At 43.2% G+C, this 24255-nt stretch overlaps 1 protein-coding gene across 2 annotated transcripts in view; it reads left to right on the forward strand.

The window, feature by feature from the left end:
• Positions 1–24255, forward strand: part of GRIK2 (glutamate ionotropic receptor kainate type subunit 2) — an 805023-nt gene that overhangs the window by 513677 nt on the left and 267091 nt on the right. For both annotated transcript variants that reach the window (XM_056566198.1, XM_056566197.1), the window contains exon 10: positions 2454–2660. In XM_056566198.1, coding sequence (XP_056422173.1) covers positions 2454–2660 — 207 coding nt within the window. The remainder of the gene's footprint in view (positions 1–2453; positions 2661–24255) is intronic.

Genomic DNA, 24255 nt, shown 5'->3' on the forward strand with positions numbered 1-24255 from the left:
GTACGGCGTACTCGCCAACGGAAGAATTACCCTGGACCAGGTTCAACAGGGCAGTCTCAGCAGAAGAGGCTCGGGCAGGTTCCTCAAAGACACTTCGAATTTCCGAGAAGAAGGAGTGTACAGAGGCAGTGACGGGGTCATTGCGGTCCCAGAGCGGTGTGGCCCATGACAGAGCTTTTCCAGACAGAAGGCTGACTACGAAAGCCACCTTAGACCTTTCAGTAGGAAACTGGTCCGACATCATCTCCAAGTGCAGGGAACATTGAGAAAGAAAGCCACGGCAAAATTTAGAGTCCCCATCAAATTTATCCGGCAAGGATAGTCGTAGGCCTGAAGCGGCCACTCGCTGCGGAGGAGGTGCAGGAGCTGGCGGAGGAGATGATTGCTGAAGCTGTGGTAGTAGCTGCTGTAGCATCACGGTCAGTTGAGACAGCTGGTGGCCTTGTTGCGCTATCTGTTGTGACTGCTGGGCGACCACCGTGGTGAGGTCGGCGACAACTGGCAGAGGAACTTCAGCGGGATCCATGGCCGGATCTACTGTCACGATGCCGGCTGGCAGGAGGTGGATCCTCTGTGCCAGAGAGGGATTGGCGTGGACCGTGCTAGTGGACCGGTTCTAAGTCACTACTGGTTTTCACCAGAGCCCGCCGCAAAGCGGGATGGTCTTGCTGCGGCGGTAGTGACCAGGTCGTATCCACTAGCAACGGCTCAACCTCTCTGACTGCTGAAGATAGGCGCGGTACAAGGGAGTAGACAGAAGCAAGGTCGGACGTAGCAGAAGGTCGGGGCAGGCAGCAAGGATCGTAGTCAGGGGCAACGGCAGGAGGTCTGGAACACAGGCTAGGAACACACAAGGAAACGCTTTCACTGGCACAATGGCAACAAGATCCGGCGAGGGAGTGCAGGGGAAGTGAGGTATAAATAGGGAGTGCACAGGTGAACACACTAATTAGAACCACTGCGCCAATCAGCGGCGCAGTGGCCCTTTAAATCGCAGAGAGGGAGCCGGGGTGCGCATCGCGAGCGGGCGCCACCCGCATCGCGAATCGCATCCCGGCTGGAGGCGGTATCGCAGCGCACCGGGTCAGTGGATCTGACCGGAGCGCTGCAGTAGCGAGAGTGTAGCGAGCGCTCCGGGGAGGAGCGGGGACCCGGAGCGCTCGGCGTAACATCCACCATTATCGTTGAGTCCTGGGTTGTTGATTTCTCCTTGGCTTGCTTTATTGCCATGCTGTAAATGCATGGCGCTATGACAAAAGTTACTAGCTGCATCACTGTACATTTACGGCACATGTCCTTAAAGGGGTTCTCCATTGCTAGACATCTTATCTCCTGTCCAAAGGATAGGAGATATGCTGTCTGATTGCGGGAGTCCAGACGCTGAGACCCCCTGCTATCTTCATGCAGACACCCGGTGTTCTGAACATTATGTTCAGAATGCTAGGTTTGAGAGGCCGTGGTAGTAAAGTAACAAAGAGGCATGGCCACGCCCCCCTCCATCCATGTTATGTCATCATAATTTTCAGAACGCCTGTTGTCTGCAAGGAGATCGCGGGGGTCCCAGCGGCTGGACCCCCATGGTCAGATATCTTATTCCTATCCTTTGGATAGGGGATAAGATGTCTAGCAACGGACTACCCCTTTATGGTCTGTTCACACATACAGTATTCTGCGCAGATTTGATCCGTAGGATTTTCCGCTGCAGATTTCATTGTAAACTGAATGACAGAACACAGCTTGAAATCCTGCATATCAAATCTGTGCATCAAATTTGCGCAGAATACTGTACGTGTGAATAGACCCTTAAAGGGTAAATAGTTTAGTGGCATACCTAGGTACTGTGTGCACAATTATATTAGTCCCATAGTATAGACCTTTTTCAAAGTTGTTTGGAACTGCAGCACAGATGTGTTCATTAACCTTAGAAAGTATTTCTTCTTAAGACAGATTTTTTTCTCATTGTGTGCTCTCAATACTTTTTTCAACCCTTTCATAGTAGTTAAAGGACTTAAAATTAGTATAATACACATAAAATGAATCAAATTAAGCAAGATGATGTCAGTATGCCTATACAATGCCAAATGTTTGTATTAAGTCATACCAATTGACATTTTCTTTTTCTTTATGAAACTAGAAACATTTCAAGCATGAAACTTTGCTGCCAAATAAAATTATACTTTTGAATAACAAAACTGTAGGTGCAAGTGCTAGAGCAAAAAAAAGAATACAATGCCATTAAAAAAATTCAATTACAAATAGGTTATTTACATTTATTTATGATTCCAGTTATTTCATTCTCTAAAAACAGTTTGCAAGGCAACATGAGACATGTGGATTTACAGTGTGAAAATGATTTTTATTCATAGACTTACAAAGAACACAAGTGTCAAATATACCATGGACAATGCATAGCTCAAAACTGAATAACTAAGCCAAAATATTTTATTCTACAGGAAGAACCTTATGTGATGTTTAAGAAATCTGATAAACCACTTTATGGAAAAGAAAGATTTGAAGGCTATTGTATTGACTTGCTTCAAAAATTATCGGAAATCCTGGGATTTAAATATGAAATAAGACTAGTGGAGGATGGGAAATATGGAGTCAAGGATGACACCACACAGCAGTGGAATGGGATGGTTCGTGAGCTTATGGACCATGTAAGTTCTTGTTTAGTCTCTTGTATCTATTTCATGTACAGCATGTCCAACACAGTACGCAGTTGTGCATTTTATTTATTTACTGAATATTTTAAAACTCTGTTTAAAGGGGTATTCCTACGCTAAGACATCTTATCCCCTATCCAAAGGATAGGGGATAAGATGCCTGATTGCGGGGGTCCTGCCACTGGGGACCACCGTGATCTTGCACGCAGCACCCCATTATAATCAGTCCCTGGAGCATGTTTGCTCCTTGTCTGATTACTGGCGATCACAGGGGCTGGAGCATTGTGACATCACGGCCCCGAGCCCCGTGTGATGTCACGCTCCGCCCCCTCAATACAAGCCTATGGGACAGCTGTCACGCCCCTCCCAAAGGCTTGCATTGAGGGGGCGGAGCGTGATGTCTCACGGGGGTGGGTGATCGCCAGTAATCAGACCCGGAGCGAACATGCTCCGGGGGATGATTATAAAGGGGTACTGTGTGCAAGATCACGGGGGTCCCCAGCGGCAGGACCCCCACAATCAGGCATCTTATCCCCTATCCTTTGGATAGGGGATAAGATGTCTTAGTGCCGGAGTACCCCTTTAAGTTTTGCTTGCTTTTCATCATTGCATTTTATGAGGTACAGTGCACATGCAGACAAATGCAGTAAACATTTTTTACCTATCTTGCTTACAGGTAAGAAAGTAAATATTTTGCACATTATACATTTGAATCAATAAGATGGATTAAAACATTGAAACAAATAGCTAAAGATGTGACATCAAATAATATTTGTTTTGTTAGTGTAATTTAACCACTTCCTTCTGCATGAATCTTTTAAATATTTTTTTTAGCTTTAGTTTATTAGCTAGCGCTACGATGAGTCATGCTAACCTACATTGTCTATTGAAATATATGATCAAAAATCCACCTGTTTAGTGACTGATGATGTTTGAAGCTTTGGCTGCTGCTTCTGTTTATACCTCATGCTTTACAATGCAGCTATGACTGTTCAGATAAACTTCTGTGAATTAGGAGAAGCTTTTTAGGAACTATATAGGAGATTTATCAAACTATGTGAGAGAAAAAGTAGAAAGATTTTTCTCACCAACCAATCACAGCTCAGGTTTCACTTTACCAGAGCTCATTAGCTGAGCTGTGATTGGTTGCTGTGGAATAATCTCTCCACTTTTTCTCTCACAAACGTTGATAAATCAGGGCCTAAGTAACTAGGGAGATGTCACATTGCATTCAGGATAAATGAATGATAAACTAAAGGCCATAAGAAAGTGATTATCAGGTAAATTTTTATAAAAACAATTCAACTTAGCTACAAAAGGAATGTTAAAGGGGTACTCCAGTGGAAAACTTTTATTTTTTAATTCAACTGGTGCCAGAAAGTTAAACAGATTTGTTAATTTCTTCTATTAAAACATCTTACTCCTTCCAGTACTTATTAGCGTCTGTATGCTACAGAGAAAATTCTTTTCTTTTTGTATTTCTTTTCTGTCAGGACCACAGTGCTCTCTGCTGACACCTCTGTCCATTTTAGGAACTGTCCAGAACAACATATGTTTGCTAACGGGATTTTCTCCTGCTCTGGACAGTGGTCGGGACAGAAAAGAAATACAAAAATAAAAGAATTTCCTCTGTAGTATACAGACGCTAATAAGTACTGGAAGGCGTAAGATTTTTTAATAGAAGTAATTTACAAATCTGTTTAACTTTCTGGCACCGGTTGAGTTAAAAAAAAAGTTTTTCACCGGAGTACCCCTTTAAGTATTTATTGTCTTCATTTGATGGGCATTAAGATGTAAATATCTACAAAATATCTTATAAAAATTAAATTTTCTAAAGAAAATATTGAAAAGCCAAGTCCTGCACAGATGGAGGCATGGAAAGGGAGTGCAAAACCGATTTGCAGATGCAAGAGAATATCCAACATAGAGGGGCTTTATTTACTAAGAGAGGAATGTAGTTTGCTTTGTGTTTTTTTTTTTTTTTTTAAATATCAGGACATGCCCCTTTTGGGAGACATGCTCCTTTTCCCGTCTGGTTTATTGAGTAAAGTGGAGAGTTAGTAGGGTTCTTTGAAATTTTTCAGTTCTGACGTGCGACACAGGCAACACAAAAACCCTACAAAATCTATCAGAAAAGATAGTAAATAAGGCCCACAATGCTTGATCCCAAAACTTCATTGTGGTTTCCATTAAAATCATTTATCACTATACTTTTATTATACTTTCTATTTTATTTTCACCAGTATGCTTTGTTCAATAGCCAATTGCAGTCTGAAATGCATTTGTGGTGAAAGCCTTGCTCATGTGATGAATTTTAATGGAAGCCAGAAGTTTTTCAATTAAAAATCATATGCTGCATTTTCTTCTGCATATATTGAAAATGCAAAATCTACAAAAAATACATGACTTTTGAATATAGGATTGGCCATTGTTCTCCCTTAACCCCTTCCTGCTATAGGACGTATGCATACCTCCCAGTCCCGGCAGCATTAACTCCATAGATGCCATGATCAATCCTGATCACGGCATCTATGGTGTTGACAGGGGGAGTGTGCTCCTCCTGTTCACCAATGGTGGCGCCGTTGGTTGCTATGCCAGCAGGAGGCCAGATCATGGCCTCCTTTCTGCATGCTATGGAAGCCTGTGAGATCTAGCCAGATGCTGGATCACACAGGCTGTATTGTGTGCAGCTCATCAGGTCATACTGTGCTGCAGTACAAATGTATTGAAGCATATTATAACCTGTAAAAAGTGAAAAATAAAGTAATAAAAGGTTGATCAATACATGTATGAAGTATAAAGAAAAATAAAACCCTGTATTGTCCTCAAAAAAGATCAAAACCTCAAATCATATACATAATAGGTATTGCCACATCCTTAATGATATGTACTGAAAAACTATAATGTAAATTATCCCACATGAATAACACCATGAAAAAAAAAAAAAGTAAAAAATTTGTCAATTTTGATACAAATAGCGCAATAAAAAAGATCAAAAGGTAGCAGGTATTGCAAAAAGTATACCAATAAAAAGTACAGCTAATCACTCTAAAAATAAGCCCTCATTCAATGGCGTTGGACGAAAAATAAAAAAAAGGTACGGCTGTTGGAAAATGAATCACCATAATCGTACTGACCCACAGAATAAATATAACATCACTTTTACCGCACAGTGAACACCATAAAAAAAAAAAAGCAATGGCCCTTATTTACTAAGAGTGGAGTGTAGGTTTCTTTGTGGGTTTTAATTCCCTACAATTTATTTTCCATGGTATTTACTAAGGTTTCCCCACATTTTCCACTTTCCCTACACTTTGCTTTTTTTTTTTACACATGCTCTGATCTGTCTGGTTTTCCTCAGCTCAAATCCACCAGATTTTATGTGGAAACCTTAGTAAATATGCTGGGTTTTTGTGAAAATGTTGGGAACATGCCCCTTTTCAGAGACCACACCCCCTTTCCAGTCAGCCACACCCCTTTTGGGGGTTTTGTAAGCAAAATGGAGAGTTAGTCAGGGTTTTCTCAATTCTGGCGCAAATTCTGGCGCAAAATCTGGCGCATACAGAATTTCTGGCGTACTGCCACATAATCTGGCGCAATGCGACAAAATCTAGGGCACAACCCGACAAAACATGAGGGCCAATATTTTGGAGTTTTTCACAAAAAATGTTGCATGTGTAACCAAAAATGCACAACTTATATAAAGTACAATATATAGCGAAAAACTATCTCAGAATGGCTCCGCTCAAAAAAGCATTCTAAAGTTATTACCATTTAAAGAGACCCAGTCAAATTTATAAAAAGGAGTGTGGTCATTAAGGTAAAAAATGGGTCCATACTTAAGAGGTTAAAATGCTCCAACTAAAATAAACATAAACTATTAAATACATGCACAATTTTTCTTTTTTTTTGGGGGGGGGGGAGGGTCAAAATGGCAACAGCTTTATAGAAATAAAGGAAGAAAGCAAGCACAGGAGTCGGGTGTACAAGGCACTGGGATTCACAAATACTGGGAGATTCCCAGCTGTCTGACATACAACACTTAGACAACAATAAAGGGGCATTACATTCTGGCTTGCTATTCTAACAGAGCTAGTAAACTTTAAATGGGCCAATGATACCCTGCTGAAGATCATCCCTCCTATGATTAATCACCATTTCTACCCCTAGATTACATTACCATTTACAACATCTTTAAGTCGGGCCCCTTCCAAAGCTCAACCTGTTCACCCCATGAGGCTTAACCTCCTCTATTAGTAAACATTAGTCCACCATATCTTGCCTGCAACTTCTTCTTGACTCTTGAACCACCAAACCAAAACTGTGAGTTTATGAAATATTGACAAGAGATGAAAGAGTTCATAAAATATGGCATGCATGTTTTATTAATTTCTACTTTAATTCACCTTAATGAATGTGAACCTTGAAACTACATGTCCAGGCAAAAATATAAAAATTGTGCTAAACACAGCAATTCCTCAATTCACAATGAGTCATCATGCAGTACTCAGGAGAGAAAAAAAAAACCCCAGGGAGAAAATCTCTAGGGAACCATGACTGAAGGATTGCCTTTCCCTTGGGCTTAGAGGGTTATTGCCATCCTGTAAATCATCAAAATAAAATTGTACATGGTACAATGATACATGCATCATTATCCAGGTAATAGATACACAGTTATGGAATAAAGATTAAAGCAGAACCACTTGTGCTTAAAAATGTACCACTATAAAGGCAAGACGTTTGTTTAGGGCTACGAGGGAGTCTGGACCCACACTGCAAAATCTTTGAATAAAAGTTCTTACCTTAATTGATACAATTCATAAAAGAAAAGCTGAGGTCACAATTATCAATATCTCATCATAAATAAAGCATAGTAGGGCACTACAATTCATAAAGTATTTAAAGCGGTACTCCACTGGCCAGTGTTCGGAATATTTAGTTCCGAACACTGACACAAATAGAGCACTCCTAATATGCAAGTATACCTATATACTTCACAACAGTTTGTAACATGATAATGTGATTTACAAACATACCTCAATCAGGAGGAAAAGAAGTAAAAGTATTTCTGTTTTTTGAACTAATCTGTCATGGATTGTTCTCAATCATCATCTGGGAAGACCAGGTGATGTCAATCTCAAAGGTTTTAAATGCCCAGACTTATCTGACCTTGCCCCAACAATCAGCACCATGGGTTCATCTAAGCAGTTGTCTAGAAATCTGAAACTGAAAATATTTGACGCTCACAAAGCTGGAGAAGGCTATAAGAAGATAGCAATACGTTTTCAGATGTCAATATCCTCTGTTCGGAATCTAATTAAGAAATGGCAGTCATCAGGAACAGTAGAAGTTAAAGCAAGATCTGGAAGACCAAGAAAAATACCAGACAGAACAGCTCGCAGGATTGTGGGAAAAACAATTCAAAACACACGTTTGACTGCACAATCCCTCCAGAAAGATTTGTGGTACACTATTCCACTATGAAGAGATACTTGTACAAATATGGTCTTCATGGAAGAAAACCTTGTCTACATCCTCACCACAAAAATCAGCATTTGAACTTTGCAAATGAACATATAGACAAGCCTGATGCATTTTGGAAACAAGTTCTGAAGACCGATGAGGTTAAAATTGAACTTTTTGGCCATAATGAACAAAGGTACATTTGGAGAAGAAGGGGAACAGAATTTAATGAGAATAACCTCTGTCCAACTGTTAAGCATGGGGTGGATCAATCATGCTTTGGGGTTGTATTGGAGCCAGTGGCACAGGGAACATCTCACAAGTATAAGAAAAAATGGATTCAATAAAATTTCGGCAAATTTTGGATGCTAACTTGATGCCATCTGTGAAAAAGCTGAAGTTAAAGAGAGGATGGCTTCTACAAATGGATAATGATCCTAAACACATCTCGAAATCCACGGGGGATTACATCAAGAGGTGGACAACATGGACAGGGGTGTCATCAGAGAGCACTGTAGACAAGACAAAAAGAAATTGAAAAATAGAAGAATTTCCTCTATAGCATACAGCTGCTAATACATACTGGAAGGATTCAAATTTTTAAATAGAAGTAATTTACAAATCTGTTTAACTTTCTGGCACCAGTTAATTAAAAAGAAAAAATAATTTTTTTTTTCCACCGGAGTACCCCTTTAAGAGAGGTCAGCAAGTTCATCAGTGCAGGAATGCAGAGATATAAGAGTGAGGAAGAAAGAAGATTACATTAAGGCTAGGTTCACAGTGCTGTTTACATCCGTTCAGTTCTTTATTTATTTTTTTTTCTAGAGCCAAATGGACCCTGAAATGAGTCGGATGCAAATGGCTACTGCCGGGACCCGACGGACTCCATTTACTTGCTTGGGGTCTGTCGGTGATCCAGTAATATTACAGGAGTTTATTTATCTGCTAAATTTGACATAACAGAGCCCGACGTCAATGTGAACGAGCCCTAAAGCATATTTGTCATTTGAACAACAACTTTGATATGTTATAGAGATGGTCAGTGTTCAGACCTCAGCCGATTATGAGAACAAGCTTAGCGCTTTCTTTTACGGCTCTTTGTCAAGTTACCTGTACAGATGTACAATGGGTCGGCCAGGTCTCATAGACACAGAGCGAGAAGAGAAGAGTATGGCTGCACACTTCTCTCCCTGCTTGTTCTTGTCATTGGTTGGGTCCAAACAATCAGACCCTGACGGACAATAACTTTTAAAATATCACTAGAACATGTAAAATATTTTTTTTAAGTTGAAGAAAAAATGCTTTAACCCCCTTAAGGACGCAGCTCATTTTCACCTAAAGGATGCAGCCCTTTTTTGCAAATCTGACCACTGTCACTTTCACTCTGGGATGCTTTTACCTTTCATTCTGATTTCAAGATAGTTTTTTCGTGACATATTCTACTTTAACATAGTGGTAAATTTTCATCGTTCCTTACATCCTTTCTTGGGTAAAAATTTCATGAAAATTTACAAAATTTAGTATTTTTCTAACTTTGAAACTCTCTGCTTGTAAGGAAAATGGATATTCCAAATTATATATTGATTCACGAATACAATATGTCGACTTTATGTTGACATCATAAAGTTGTCATGTTATAACTTTTTGAAGACATTAGAGGGCTTCAAAGTATAGCAGCATTTTTCAGGGACCAGTTAAGTTTGAAATGGATTTGAGGGGCGTTTCTGTGAGAAATACCCCATAAATTACCCCATTATAGAAACTACACCCCTCAAAGTATTTAAAATGACATTCAGAAAGTTTGTTAACCCTTTAGGTGTTTCTCAAAAATAGCAGCAAAGTGGAGGAGAAAATCCAAATCTGCATTTTTAACACTAATATGTTCTTGTATCCCCATTTTTTTCATTTTCAAAAGTGGTATAAAGAGAAAAAGCCCCCCCCAAAATTTGTAGCCCAATTTCTCTAAAGTATGGAAATACCTCATATGTTGACATAAAGTGCTCTGCTGGCTCACAACATGGCTTAAGAGGGAAAGAGTAACTGTGGGATTAAAAAAAAAATTGTTGTCATGATTTTTGGAGGCCATGTTGCATTTAGGAAGCCCCCGTGGTGCCAGAAGAGCAAAATAAAAACACATGGCATACTATTTTGAAAAACTACACCCCCCAGTGTGCCGTAAAAGTGAAGAATGTGATTTTTCAAACTATATTGATAATGTTACCCCAAATGTTTCATTTTCACATGGGGTAATAGGGCAAAAGGTCCCCAAAAGTTGTAGTGCAAATTTACCTGAGAAAGAAAATACCCCATATGTGGATGTAAAGTGGTCTGCAGGCGCACTACAATGCTCAGAATAGAAGAAGCACCATTGGGCTTTTGGAGTGAAAAGTTTGTTGGAATTTAAGTCGGGGGCCATGTGTGTTTACAGAGCCCCCATTGTGCAAGAACAGCAGAAACTCCACACATGTGACACCATATTAGAAACTACATCCCTCAAGGAACGTGACAAGGGTTATAGTAAGTACTTACACCTCACATGTTTTTTGAACAGTGGGCCGTAAAAGTGAAAGAATTGATTTTTAACACTGAAATGCTGATATTAACCAAAACATTTTTAGTTTCACAAGTAGTAAGAGAAAAAAAGCTCCACAAAATTTGTAGCCCAATTTCTCCAGAATAAGGAAATACCCTATATAAGGCAGTAAAGCACTATGCGGCTGCAAAACAGGGCTTAGGAGTGAGACAGCACAGATGATATTTGAGGCCTAAAGTGGTGCTTTCCACTGCAATGGTTGAGGTTCTGACATAAAATAAAAGCCCTGGCAAGTGACCACAATTTTGAAACTACACCCCTCAATGAAGGTAACAAGGGGTACAGTGAGTACTTATACCTCACATGTTTTTTTAAAAGTGGGCCATAAATTGAAAAATTTAATTTTTTTACACTAAAATGCTGAGGTTACCCAATTTTTTACATTTTCACAAGGGTAATGGGAGAAATTGGGTTACAAATTTTGGAGGACTTTTTCCCCTGACTATGGAAATACATCCACATATGGGGTAACGTGCTGGGCGGGCGCACAACAAGGCTTAGAAGTCATAGAGGTCTGTTTGCATTTGTGGCCTATGACATATCAGTAGCTGACGGTTACATACATTCAGAGGAAAATACAAAAATAAAACACCCACATGTGACTTAATTACTGTCCTCATTTCAGCTGCATCCACGGGGAACCAGCCATTGGGCCTAGCCAAAAGTGAGCCCGGGTTTGTGGCGTCGAACTGTTGGGCGGACAGGTTTATCTGGTCAACCATCAGATTGACAAAGTTGTCACTGAAAAAAACCCTGAAATAATCCATTTCAGTGAACCCGACAAAGTCAATCTTGATTCCTGAGTTGCCAACAAACTCAGGAATCATGGGCTTGTGGTCTGCTGGCTCAGTCCAGACAAGATCTCTGGTATGGGGCACCAGTGAACTTGGCTGGGGGGCTTGACTAGTATGAGCACCAGGGGGACTCATACTAGCATGGGGCACAGGGTCAGAAGCAGAGGAGGTTTGCTGCCTCGGTGGCTCATCATCAGAACTAGATGATGAGGAGGACCACCTCTGTGGTGCTTTCAGTGTTGGAGGCAAGTATGGCATATGCCTCCTCCGCTGAGAACGCCCTGCCGGCCATCTCCCTACTCTAATGGGGGGGGGTGAAGTGTATATATGTGGGGGGAAAAACTTTAATTGTGTATGTGGTGTGGTGCGAGACTACCTCCCTTACCCGCCCCAACCTAACTAACTAAAAAAATAAAAGAAACAGAAAAAACACCCTAACAGAAAAAAACATCAACTAAAAAGGGAAAAAAAAACTTTAAAAAAGAAATGGACTTCTAGTGCAAAAAAAAGCGTATACCTAATCAGTGGTGTTCGCACTGATTAGCGCTTGGTGGCGGCAGGGGGCACAGAAGTCAGTGGGGGGTCCGGCTACTAAGCTCAGAACAGTGGCTGGTGGCAAGTGCAAAGACCCCCCCACACAAAATACCCGAAAAATAAAATAATAAAATGCTTAACCCTGAAAAAATGCATCCACCTGAACCCAAATCACTGACAGCGGTGGGGCAGGCCACACACAGAGGTACGGTGCGTCCACACAACACAGACCTGCTAATGGTGGCACGGACAGCCTATAAGTCCAAAAAAAAAAAAAAGCCGCTATAACCCGAAAAAGCACCTGCACCTCAAAAAAAAATAAATGCTGATCAGTATTACAGGATGGATCAGCGACGGGCGGGCTTTATCTAAACTGTCACTGATTGCCTTCTGTGCCAAGGGGCCACATAAAGGGGGCAAGGGGGCACCTTTTTCACACTGAGGGGGGAGATGACAGCACGGGGCTCTGTCCTGCACACCAGATCTCTCAGAAAATGGTGGGCAGAATGGAGAAACATGCTCATTCACCCACCTCCCCCCTCAACATACTGCCATGATTGGTGCAGTTACTACGGCCGCCCAATCACAGCTGTACTGAGGGGTGGCAACACTGCCACCTCCCAGTACTGTACAGATGATGATTGGTGGTGTATGTTACACTACCAATCATCATCCTTATCCGGGTCATGGGGTCACACGGAATCACAAAAATCTGGTGATCGGCAACATGGGAGGTTCTCAGGACCCCCCTTGGAATTGTGCCAGGATGCCTGCTGAATGATCAGCAGGCTTCCTGATACAGTCCCCGACCGGCTAGCGGTGGGGACCGGAATTCCCACGGGCGTACCCATACGCCCTACGTCCTTAAGGACTCAGAATGCAGGGCGTATGCATATGCATACGCGTATGCAGGGCCTATGCAACCCTGTAATATGAAGTAGGAAAGGTAAGTAGAAAGCAGGGTTGCAATAAAAAAAAATCTAAACTTTTATTAAATTCAATAATATATCTAAATGCAATGTCTAGCAGCAGTACAGCAGTATATCCAGTATCCAGTACAAGACCCTTTGGTTTAAGCTAGATCTGTGTTTGAATCCGGCAGGGAAACAACGGCAAGCCCCACAGGAATTAGGGATTGTCAAGATGACTGGAGTTTGCTCTTACAAAAGAACTTAAGCTCTGGTGGCATTACAGAACCTTTTTCACATGTATGCAAAGATAAATAGAGCCAAGATAACTTTTCCAAACATGCATTTAGAAAAATGTCCTACCCCTATCTATCTGGTCATGACTGTTACACCTAGATTTAGAGAGTAGACAATAGTGTTACACAACACAACACTGTTACAACCACAGATGCCTGTATACATAACAGCTGTAGTTTACAACCCTTGTAAACACCCAATATCTTCCTGGTCATTCAGAAGACAGCAGTAGGGACGTTACAGATTTTTAGATTTCAGAATCCTTAATGTCTAACTGGTCAGGAAGGAAACCTCTGGCATTTCCTCTTACCGGTGCCTGTCTCCATTTTGTCTGCAATAAATCTCACATCTCTCCTTCCTACAACCAGCATCTATGGGAGAAGGAATTTGTTGAGCTGAAAAACCTCTGTTCTTCAGAAATATCTATATCTTCTGTCTCTCTTGATCTCTGTTCTCATTAGATCCTGACAATTTTTCACATTAGACTAATAAACATCTCCTAATAAATTAATATTTTTCCCTTAAAGAGCAAATAAACACCAGTAATAATTATGTAAAAGTTCCTTTTCACTTCCCAAATTGCTTAGCAAATGTTGTTTCATCTAATTTGTCTTATCATAATATCAAGCACTGGAAAGAAGAGTATATTCCTAAGAGGGCAATAGTAAGTTTAGATTTACATTGAACTGCACTCATAATTATAGTTTTGCATTTAATGTGTTTGATTCAAAATGGAAAAAATGAAAGATTAATTTATTTCTTTAGGCATATTGATTTCACATGGTAATTTTAATTATGCTCTTAATAATTTTTTATAATATCTGACATTAATGCTGGTTATTTTTTTAAGCAGTAAAGGAGCCTAAAGTTATTATGACATTGTTCAACTCACAAAGAAAATAACTGACCTGGCAGTTAGCTGATCCCCATAGGTCACGCTTTAGATACCCCAGTGATCAGCTGTTATTGTCAGGGGAAGCTGTGAACTTCATACAAATAGTCAACCATGTAACACATGAATGGCCTAGGTCAACAAGGGTGAGAAACATTCTTTGTGAACATCTTTTCCACACTTGCTGATGACAAGTCTTTATGACATAATGGGTTGGTTTAATGAAAATAATTAATTTCAAGTTATACAACAGTTCAAAGACAAGAGAAGACCCGCACTGCAATGCTGCATTGTATGTCAATGTCACAATGGAAGCAATAGATAATCTCTAAAGGAATTCAAATGGTGCTCACATTGAAAATGAACCGGAGAACTCACCCAATTTTTTTAGTTTCGGTAATGATCCAAAGGTCCTCTTTGGACGGAAGCGGGGAGGCAGTAGATGGTACCGGGGGAATTCAGACGCTGGCCACAGACCGTATCATGCCACTTGGTGCTTCGTCATTGCGGCCTAATGAAGTGCCAAACAGCGTGATACGGTCTGTGGCCAGCATCTGAACTCCCCCAGTACTATCTACCACCTCCCCGCTTCCATACGAAGAGGACATTTGGATCGTTACCGAAGCTTAAAAACATCGGGTGAGTGCTTCGGTTCATTTAAAGTAATAATTGCCTTTGCAATTCCTTAAAAGGGTACTCTGGTGGAAAACATTTTTTTTTTTATCAACTGCTGCCAGAAAGCTAAACCAATTTTGTAAATAACTTCTATTTAAAAATCTTAATCCTTCCAGTAATTATCAGTTGCTGTATGCTCCAGAGGAAGTTGTATAGCTCTTTTCTGTCTGACTACAGTGCTCTCTGCTGACACCTATGTCCATGTCAGGAACTGTCCAGAGCAGGATAAGTTTGCTATGGGGATTTGCTCTTACACTCGACAGTTCCTGACATGGACAGAGGTGTCAGCAAATAGCACTGTGCTCAGACAGAAAATAAATAAAAAAAAAAAGCATACAGCAGCTGATAAGTACGGGGATAATTAAGATTTTTTAAATAGAATTAATTTACAAATATGTTTAACCTCCTGGCACCAGTTGATTAAAAAAAAATAATGTTTTTCACTGAAGTACCCCTTTAACGCCTTAAGGACCCAGGCTTTTTCCGTTTTTTCATTTTCAATTTTTCCTCCTTAACTTTAAAAAATCATAACTCTTAAAAATTTTCACCTAAAATTATATATAATGGCTTAATTTTTGCGTCACTAATTCTTCTTTGTAATGACATTAGTCATTTTACCCAAAAATCTACGGTGAAACGGGAAAAAAAATCAATGTGCGACAAAATTTTTTTTTTTAATACGTTTTATTGAAGATTTAACAAACATCAGACAAATCGCCTCACAGAGCAAAATGGTATAAAGCGGAGTACACAATTAAAAAAAAGGCACTGAGAACATATACAAGTAAGCAGGATGTAAACGACATAATATCATATGAAGATCCGGCAGTAATCAGTGCAGTGAGGGCACAATCTGAGGGAAACCAAGAACAACCAGTTGAGAAACCTTAACACAAAAAGAGGGTGAACAAGGTGAACGAAAAAAAGGAAAAGAAAAGAAAAGGGGGATGGTATGTAATATAAAATCGGCAAAATAATATTGAATAGAGGCCGTAGTGTAGAATTCAGCAGATATCGCCACATCTAGTAGTGTTGAGCGGCATAGGCCATATTCAAATTCGCGAATATTCGCGAATATATGGACGAATATTCGTCATATATTCGCGAATATTCGCATATTCGTTATATTCTCGTTTTATTTTCGCGTATGCGAAAATACGCGCATGCGAAAATTCGCATATGTGGAAATTCGCATATGCGAAAATTAGCATATGCTAATTTTCGCATATGCGAATTTTCGCGCGCCAGTCTCACACTGTAGTATTACAGCCTTCTTTACACCACACAAGCTGGAAGCAGAGAGGGGTGATCACTGTGATGTGTACTGTGAAGAAAAAAAAAAAAAAAAAAAAACGAATATTCGTAATTACGAATATATAGCGCTATATTCGCGAAATTCGCGAATTCGCGAATATGCGATATTCGCGGATAATATTCGAATTGCGAATATTCGCGAGCAACACTAACATCTAGTCACGAGTGCCAAGCATAACGTTTCTAATGTTAAAGCAGACCCATGCGTCCACAGAGGGGAGGGAGCACACACATCCAGCACAACATCTTAACACACATAAATCAAAGGGGTACATACAACCACATCTAGAAAGGGAAGGGCAGTCATGACCTTAAGTCCCCTCAGGGGATGCAGAGTATGAACATTGGGTCAATGGTGAGGAGCACCAGGGACCCCACACAGAAAGAAATTTACCAGGGCATTTTCTATTCTTATAAACAAGATGGGAGAAGGGTATCATAGCATTAACCAAAGCTTTCCACTGAGACAGGGAAGGCGGGCCGGGGTCCATCCATTTGAGGGCAATCGCCTTCCTAGCAAAAAATAAGGATTCTCGCAGTAAAGTGCGCACGTAATGTGGCCACACTTCCTCATCCAGAACTCCAAATAAACAAATCAGAGGGTCACACCCCGGGGAAGGTTGGATAATTGTGGCAAGAAGACCAAGGACATCCTGCCAGAAGGATCTTATATCAGGGCAAGCCCAGATAAGATGCCAGAAATCAGCTTTAGCCGCACCACATCGATGGCAGGCGTCCGAGTCAGAACGACCCATTCTATGCAAACGAACGGGGGTGATGTAACTATAATGTATAATATTTAATTGAATCAGTTTATTATTAGCAGAAGGAGACACCACCATATGTGAGGAAAGCATCTCCTCCCAATCATCTTTAGTCAAATTGGGAATATGAGATTCCCAGTGTCGGACAGCCGGCAACCGGGAACGGGAGTTCTTGGCCTGAATGAGGTGCGTATATAGGATGGACACCAGTCCCCTAGGACCCTGCGATTTTAAAACACCAATAAGAGGGAATGCCGATATGGGTGCACGTCCAGCAGGGAACTGTGTTGACAATGCATGACGGAGCTGTAGGTATTTAAAGAAGCAGTGTCGGGGTAAATCATATTCTGATTGCAATTGCTCGAAGGAACACAAAACATTATCCCTATACACATCGCCCAGAGTGAGCACACCAGCATTCATCCAAAAAACAGAGTCTAGAGTCTCACCCACATGGATGAGAAAGGGGTTGTGCCATAGAGGGGTATCAGACGGGATATCAGCATATCCATATACTGACTTAGCGGCCCGCCACACTTTTACAGCCAGCTTATGTGAAGGTAGGTAAGCACGACCCCCTAGAGTAGGGCTTTCTAAGAGCATCCGGGGAGACACTGAGGGGACGAACCTATCCAGGCATTGTTCAGAGTCGGGCATGGAGTCTCCCAGAACCCAATGTCTAATATATCTCAACTGCCCGCCAGGTAATACAAATAAAAATCAGGAAGGGACATACCCGCCTCCAGCTTGGGACGCTGGAGAGTGGTGAGACTAATCTTAGGTCTGCTAGGTCCCCAAATAAACGGAGACAGAAGGGAATGTACAGAATCAAAAAAGGATTTAGGGACAGGAACAGAAGCATGTTCTAGGGTATACAAGCATTTGGGGAGAATAATAAGTTTGATAAGATTAATACGTCCAGAGACGGACAGTGGCAGCTGGGCCCATATCCTAAACTTAGATTTAATGTAGGGCAGGAGGGAGAGAACATTGACCTCAAGATCCAGCATGGGATCCCTATTGATATACACCCCCAAATATTTAAATGTAGTGACAACCGGGAGACCACCCAACGTCGGGGGCCACGCTCTAGGCAGTAGAGGCATGACCGCCGATTTGGACCAATTAATGAACAGTCCCGAAAAAAATCCGAAACGATCCATCAGGTCGATCGCATAGGGGATCATTGTAGTGGGGTCGGACACAAAGAGAACCATGTCATCGGCATAAAGGCCTATGCGGTCCTCCCTACCTCCCACAGACATGCCCCGGAAACCAGGATCCTGACGTATACGCAAAGCAAGGGGCTCCACCGCCACCGCAAACAGAAGCGGGGACAGGGGGCACCCCTGACGCGTACCACGACCTAGGTGAAATAGGGGAGAACACACACCATTCACCAGGACCTGGGCCCGCGGACACCTGTAGAGGAGGGAGACCCAGGACCTAAAATTGTGACCAAAGCCAAACCTACAAAGCACTTCTAAGAGGTATCCCCACTCAATCGAGTCAAAGGCCTTAGCTGCATCAAGTGACGCCACGGCCCAGTCCCCTCCCATAACACCACCCACCTGGACGGCAGTTTGGACACGACGGATATTATCCGAAGTGGATTTGCCTGGCATAAAACCGGATTGATCATGATGCACAAGCGACAATACAACCCGATTCAGTCTATTGGCCAGGGCTTTAGTTAGTAGTTTATAATCAAGGTTCAATAAGGAGATAGGCCTGTAGGAACCGCACTCCATAGGGTCTTTATCAGGCTTTAGGAGGACAACAATCGTCGCCTCATATAAGGAATCAGGCAGGACCCCATCAGTAAAGGCTCTGTTATACATAGCTAGCAGAGGAGGCAGGAGTACGTCACTGTACTTCAAGTAAACCTCCAAAGGGAGGCCGTCAGGGCCCGGAGACTTACCCCTGGCCATGTCTGCCAAAGCTTCATGCAGCTCCAATAAAGTGAGAGGAGCATCTAAAAAGTCCCTATCTTCAGCCGATAATTTAGGAAAATCAATGCCGTCCAGGTAGGCAGCCAACTCAGCAACACCATACTGCACCTGCGAAGTATATAAAGTAGAATAAAACGTAGAGAAACATTGTAACAGCTCATCATTACCCAACATGACGGACCCATCCGAGGCCCGGAGTTTAAGAATAGGAGCAACAGAGGAGTTTTGTCTGACTATATGAGCCAGTAACTTACTAGATTGGTTCCCGTGCTCAAAATAAAACTGTTTGGTGAAGAATAATTTCCTATTGGCCTTTTCGTGGAGGTGCAACATATATTGTCGCCCCTCCCGTAGCCAAAAGATCTCATTAGCCTCCGACGGGTCCGCCACATAACGAGCCTCCAATTGTGCACAACTCTGAGCCAATTCCTCCTCCCTCCTAACTGTAGATCTCTTGATGAATGAAATAGTAGAGCGTAAGCACCCCCTCAGATAGGCTTTCAACGTTTCCCACACCAGTGCCGGGGACCCCTCGGGGGTATTAGCCTCAAGAAATACCTGAAGTTGATCAGGGATTCTATCATTAGGGCCAATCTGATCCAACCAAAAGGGGTGGATCTTCCATCTACGCGGTGTGCCAGAACCGACCATGGAGACATCAAGCAATAGGGGAGAATGGTCAGATATAGCACGCGGCTCGTAGGAGATCGCGGTGACCTGAGACATAAGTAGCGAGTTACCACACGCCAGGTCGATTCTGGACAGCGCATGACGTCCCAATGTGTGACATGAGTACTGTCTAGTATGTGGGAACCTTTCACGGTATATGTCCACCCACCCCACCTCCCCCAGAAATGAGGAAAGGGAATCCCCGCCAGTAGCCAGGACGGTACCTCTAGCGCTATGACGGTCCAGTGTGGGGTCTAACACCATATTAAAATCGCCCATACAGAGGACCCGTGCTGAGGGATATGCAGCAGCAAAAGTGACAGCCTTATGCAATATTTCCATAGAGGCAGGGGGAGGATTATAGATGAAAAGAAACACATACGGGACATTGTTCAAGTAAGCATGCACAAAGATGTAACGACCCTGAGGATCCCTACGGACCGCAACTGGATCCCATCTCACCAATCTACTAACCAATATTGAAACCCCTCTAGAATAGGACAAATGGAAGGAATGATGAGACCATTGGACCAAAGGCCTAGACAAAAGGTGGGCTCTATCAGGCGTTAAATGGGTCTCCTGAAGAGTAACTATATGAGGGCGGTGTCTTCTAATATGTGCAAATATCAGGGCACGCTTGCGCGGTGTACGCACACCCCTAACGTTCCATGACATCACTCTAAGACTCGCCATAGTAGAGCATTGCACGGGCATACACATACAACAGCCACACACCAGACAAGATAAGACAAGGACGCACGGGTCTGCTGACACATGACAGATAAGCAATCAATGGCCGAACACATTCACCAGATAGCATCTGAGGTAGAGTATATATACAAAGCAACATCCCCCTAACAATTATATAACCAGTTAACCAAAGAAAACATAGAACAATGTATACTTGAAGCCAATCAGGCATCAGAAGAGCAACAGCTCCATCTAGTGGGGGAGAACCTGCTTACATATGCAACAATAGAGAAATTGACCTATACAAAATATGCATAGATAGTAACCCGGAGGTAGGGACAGAAAAGAATGTAAGTCGAGGGCAGACTAGGAGGGAGCCCCTAGAGAAAGGAAAAAGTCCAAGCATCAGAGATGAAGATAAGAGAGACGAGGGAGAGATTTAGAATGAAGAATGGCTAAGGGAGGAAGGGCAAGGGCAGCTGGGAAGGCATAAAAAAAGGGGGGAAAGGAGAAGAGGAGCCAGAGGCCATTGGGAGAAAGCAGACGAATAAAAGATAAAGTAGCATCAAATCCCGCTCGGGGAAGGGCACAAGAATATATACAAGTCAAATTGCACATATGCGGGGGGAGAGGGGGGGAAGGAAGGAAAGGAAGAGAAAAGGAAGGGAAAGGCGGACATGGATTGGGAAAGGGGTAGGAGAGCCCAATAAAAGGAAGGGAGGTGTGGGGAAAAGGGAGGGAGGAGGGGGGGAAAAGGGGGAAGGGAGGAGGGGGGGGGAGGCAGGAGGGGGGGGGGGAGGGAGGAGGGGGGGGAGGCAGGAGGGGGGGGGGGAGGGAGGAGGGGGGGGGAAGGAAGAAGGGGGGGACGGTGTAGGTGAGAGCAAATATGCCAGGGTACATCCCGACCAGCAGCTATCAGAGGGGACTTGTATATTGCGTAGGGTGGAGAGTCCAGGGAGATAAGACACAGAAAAATAAAAACAAAAACATTTCGGCACCGACATCCTGATATTATCCACGGTATGGGTTATAAAGGTAGTCCAGGACAAAATTCACTGCATGCCCCTGAGCGGACATGCCAGAGTGTCAGGGAGCTGGAACCTAGCAAAGGCGCAGCAGAGCGTCCGACATGGTGCCCAGAGCATAGTCCACGGTACAATCAGGCGGTCAGATAGTAACATAGGTCTGCCACAAAGACCAGTCCCATGGACCAGGAGGGGGGGGGGGTGGAATATATCATCAGGGCCTGGGGGAAAAGGTGGAAGTCCAGGGGACCAGTTGAGAAGGGGGCATCCAGGTATGGGAAAGGGGCACAGTACCTGTTCCGTGGCCTAGAGGTCCTGAGCTGCAGCCATTCATGAAGAGGGAGAAGAAATAGAAGAAAAGGGCCCTCAGAGCCATCCCAGTCCGAGTGCAAGATAGCAGGTCACAAGTCCATAACGGGAGGGCCCGGATCAGCGCCGCCCGCGCAGCCAGTCGTCCGCCTCGACCGGGGAGGAGAAAAAGATGGCTCGATCTCCGTCCACCACCCGGAGGCGTGCAGGGTAAGCCATAGAATAGGGCACACCACGCTCCCTCAGCCGAGCCTTCACCGATGTGAAGGAGGCCCTCTTGCGCTGCAGGTCAGATGAGAAATCAGGGAAAATGGATACCTTAGCATTGTGCACCTTGATCTCAGGGAGTCATCTAGCAGAACGGAGAATCATGTCTCTGTCGTTACAGTTGAGAAAGCGCGCCAACAGCGGGCGCGGGGGTGCCCCAGGAACCGGCGGCCTAGCAGGAACTCTATGTGCCCTCTCCACAGCATAGGCCGCTGAAAACTGAGCGTCCGGGAAGAGTTCCTTAATCCAGGTTTCAATAAAGGCCCCGGGGTTCTGGCCCTCCGCCCGCTCAGGTAGGCCAATCACCCTGATGTTATTCCGGCACAGCCGGTTCTCTAAATCATCATTTTTCTGCCGGGCGCCCTCCAATTGCTCCTGCACCTCCCGGAGGGAGGAGGGCAAGGGCTGCACAGAATCCTCCAGTGTTGAGATACGGGACTCCGTCTCTGTGACCCGCTCACGGAGAGTCTGCATGTCCTGACGCAGGAGGCCTACGTCCACCCTTACCTCCTCCAATTTGCCGGTAAGAGATGTCCTACAGGTCTGTATGGCCATGAGAAGGGTGTCACTAACCTCCCGCAGAGTCGGTTCAGGAGAGTCTGGGAGATCAGGCGGCAGGCCCTTCACCCCTACTGCTGCAGAGCGCGCTCCGGCCTGTCCAGCGCCATCTTGTTTTTCAGCACGGGCATAATCTCTGAGCTTCTCGACCGCCGTGCGGTCTTTTTGTTTAGCTTGATCCGGTTGAGGAGGCATAGTACGGGTCCTCAGTCGGGTTCGTGGGGTCAAAGTCTCCAGGATTCAGTCCAGGATAATGAAATTGCAGGTCCTGAGCGGGAGCACTTACTCCATGCGACCGCTCATCTCAACCGCCAAGCCACGCCCCTAATGTGCGACAAAATTGATGAAAAAACACTATTTTGTAAGTTTTGGGGGCTTCTATTTTTACGCAGTACATTTTTTGTCAAAAATGATACCTTATCTTTATTCTGTAGGTCCATACGGTTAAAATGATACCCTACTTGTATAGGTTTGAATTTGTATCACTTCCGAAAAAAATCATGAATACATGCAGGAAAATTTATACGTTTAAAATGGTCATCTTTTGACCCCTATAACTTTTTTATTTTTCTGTGTTCAGGGCGCTTTGAGGACTCATTTTTTGTGCCGTCATCTGAAGTTTTTAGCGGTACCATTTTTGTTCTGATCAGACTTTTTGATCACTTTTTATTCACTTTCTTGTGGTATAAAAAGTGATCAAAAATGCGCTATTTTGGACTTTGGAATATTTTTGCGCGTACGCCATTGAACGAGCGGTTTAAAAAGCGGTATATTTTTATAAATCGGACATTTCCGCACGCGGCGATACCACATATGTTTATTTTTATTATTATTTACATAATGTTTTTTTTATTTTTGGAGATGCCGGGTGATTCAAACTTTTATTAGGGGAAGGGATAATTGAAAGGGTTAATGATTTTTTTACACTTTTCTTATGCAACATTATAGCTCCCATAAGGGGCTATAACATTGCATGTACTGATCTTTTACACTGATTGATCCATCTCCATAGGAATGGATCAATCAGTGTTTTCGGCGATTGAATGCTCAAGCCTGGATCTCAGGCTTGAAGCATTCATTCGGCGATCGGACAGCACAGGATAAGGTAAGAAGACCTCCTCCTGTGCTACAGCTGTTCGGGATGCAGCGATTATACCGCGGCGATCCCGAACAGCTCCCTGAGCTAGCCGGGCACTTTTACTTTCGTTTTTAGCCGCGCGGCTCAGCTTTGAGCGCGCGGCTAAAGGGTTAATAGCGCGCGGCACAGCGATCAGTGCCGCGCGCTATTAGAGGCGGGTCCCGGCTTCACTATGACGCCGGGCCCGCCGCGATATGATGCGGGGTCACCGTGTGACCCCGCGTTATATCGCAGGACCGGGACTCATGACGTATGCAGACGTCATGGGTCCTTAAGAGGTTAAAGGGAATCTGTTCACTGTGTTTGCTGCTAAGAGCTGCAGACAATGTTGGATAGTTGTTAGGCTATTAAAGTAAACTGTACCTTTCCTGGAGCCAATAGTAGAAGCCAAACTTAAAAATAGTTCTTTTTTTTTCCAGCTAAATCTCTTGTAAGTTATGATTGGTTGCTCCAGTGCCACAGCCTGACACATTTCCTCTCTCACCCCTTAGCCTTTCTGTACCTGATGAAGAAAGCTCTCTACATCACTCTTGGAAAGGATAGGATTTAAGGGCAAGAACGACAGCATTTCTGCAGTTTGTCACTGCCTTCTTGACACTTAGCTTAGAAAAAATAATGTGATTTTATAAGTTTAGTAACCATTTTGAGGAACTTTAGGAAAGTACAGTTTGCTTGCATACTCTAACAGTAGAATAACAGTAAAAAAGACTACAAAGTTTGTTATCAGTGAAAAATACTTATTTGTTA

The sequence above is a fragment of the Hyla sarda genome, chromosome 3 (genome assembly GCF_029499605.1).
Source record: "Hyla sarda isolate aHylSar1 chromosome 3, aHylSar1.hap1, whole genome shotgun sequence".
Lineage (NCBI taxonomy): Eukaryota > Metazoa > Chordata > Amphibia > Anura > Hylidae > Hyla > Hyla sarda.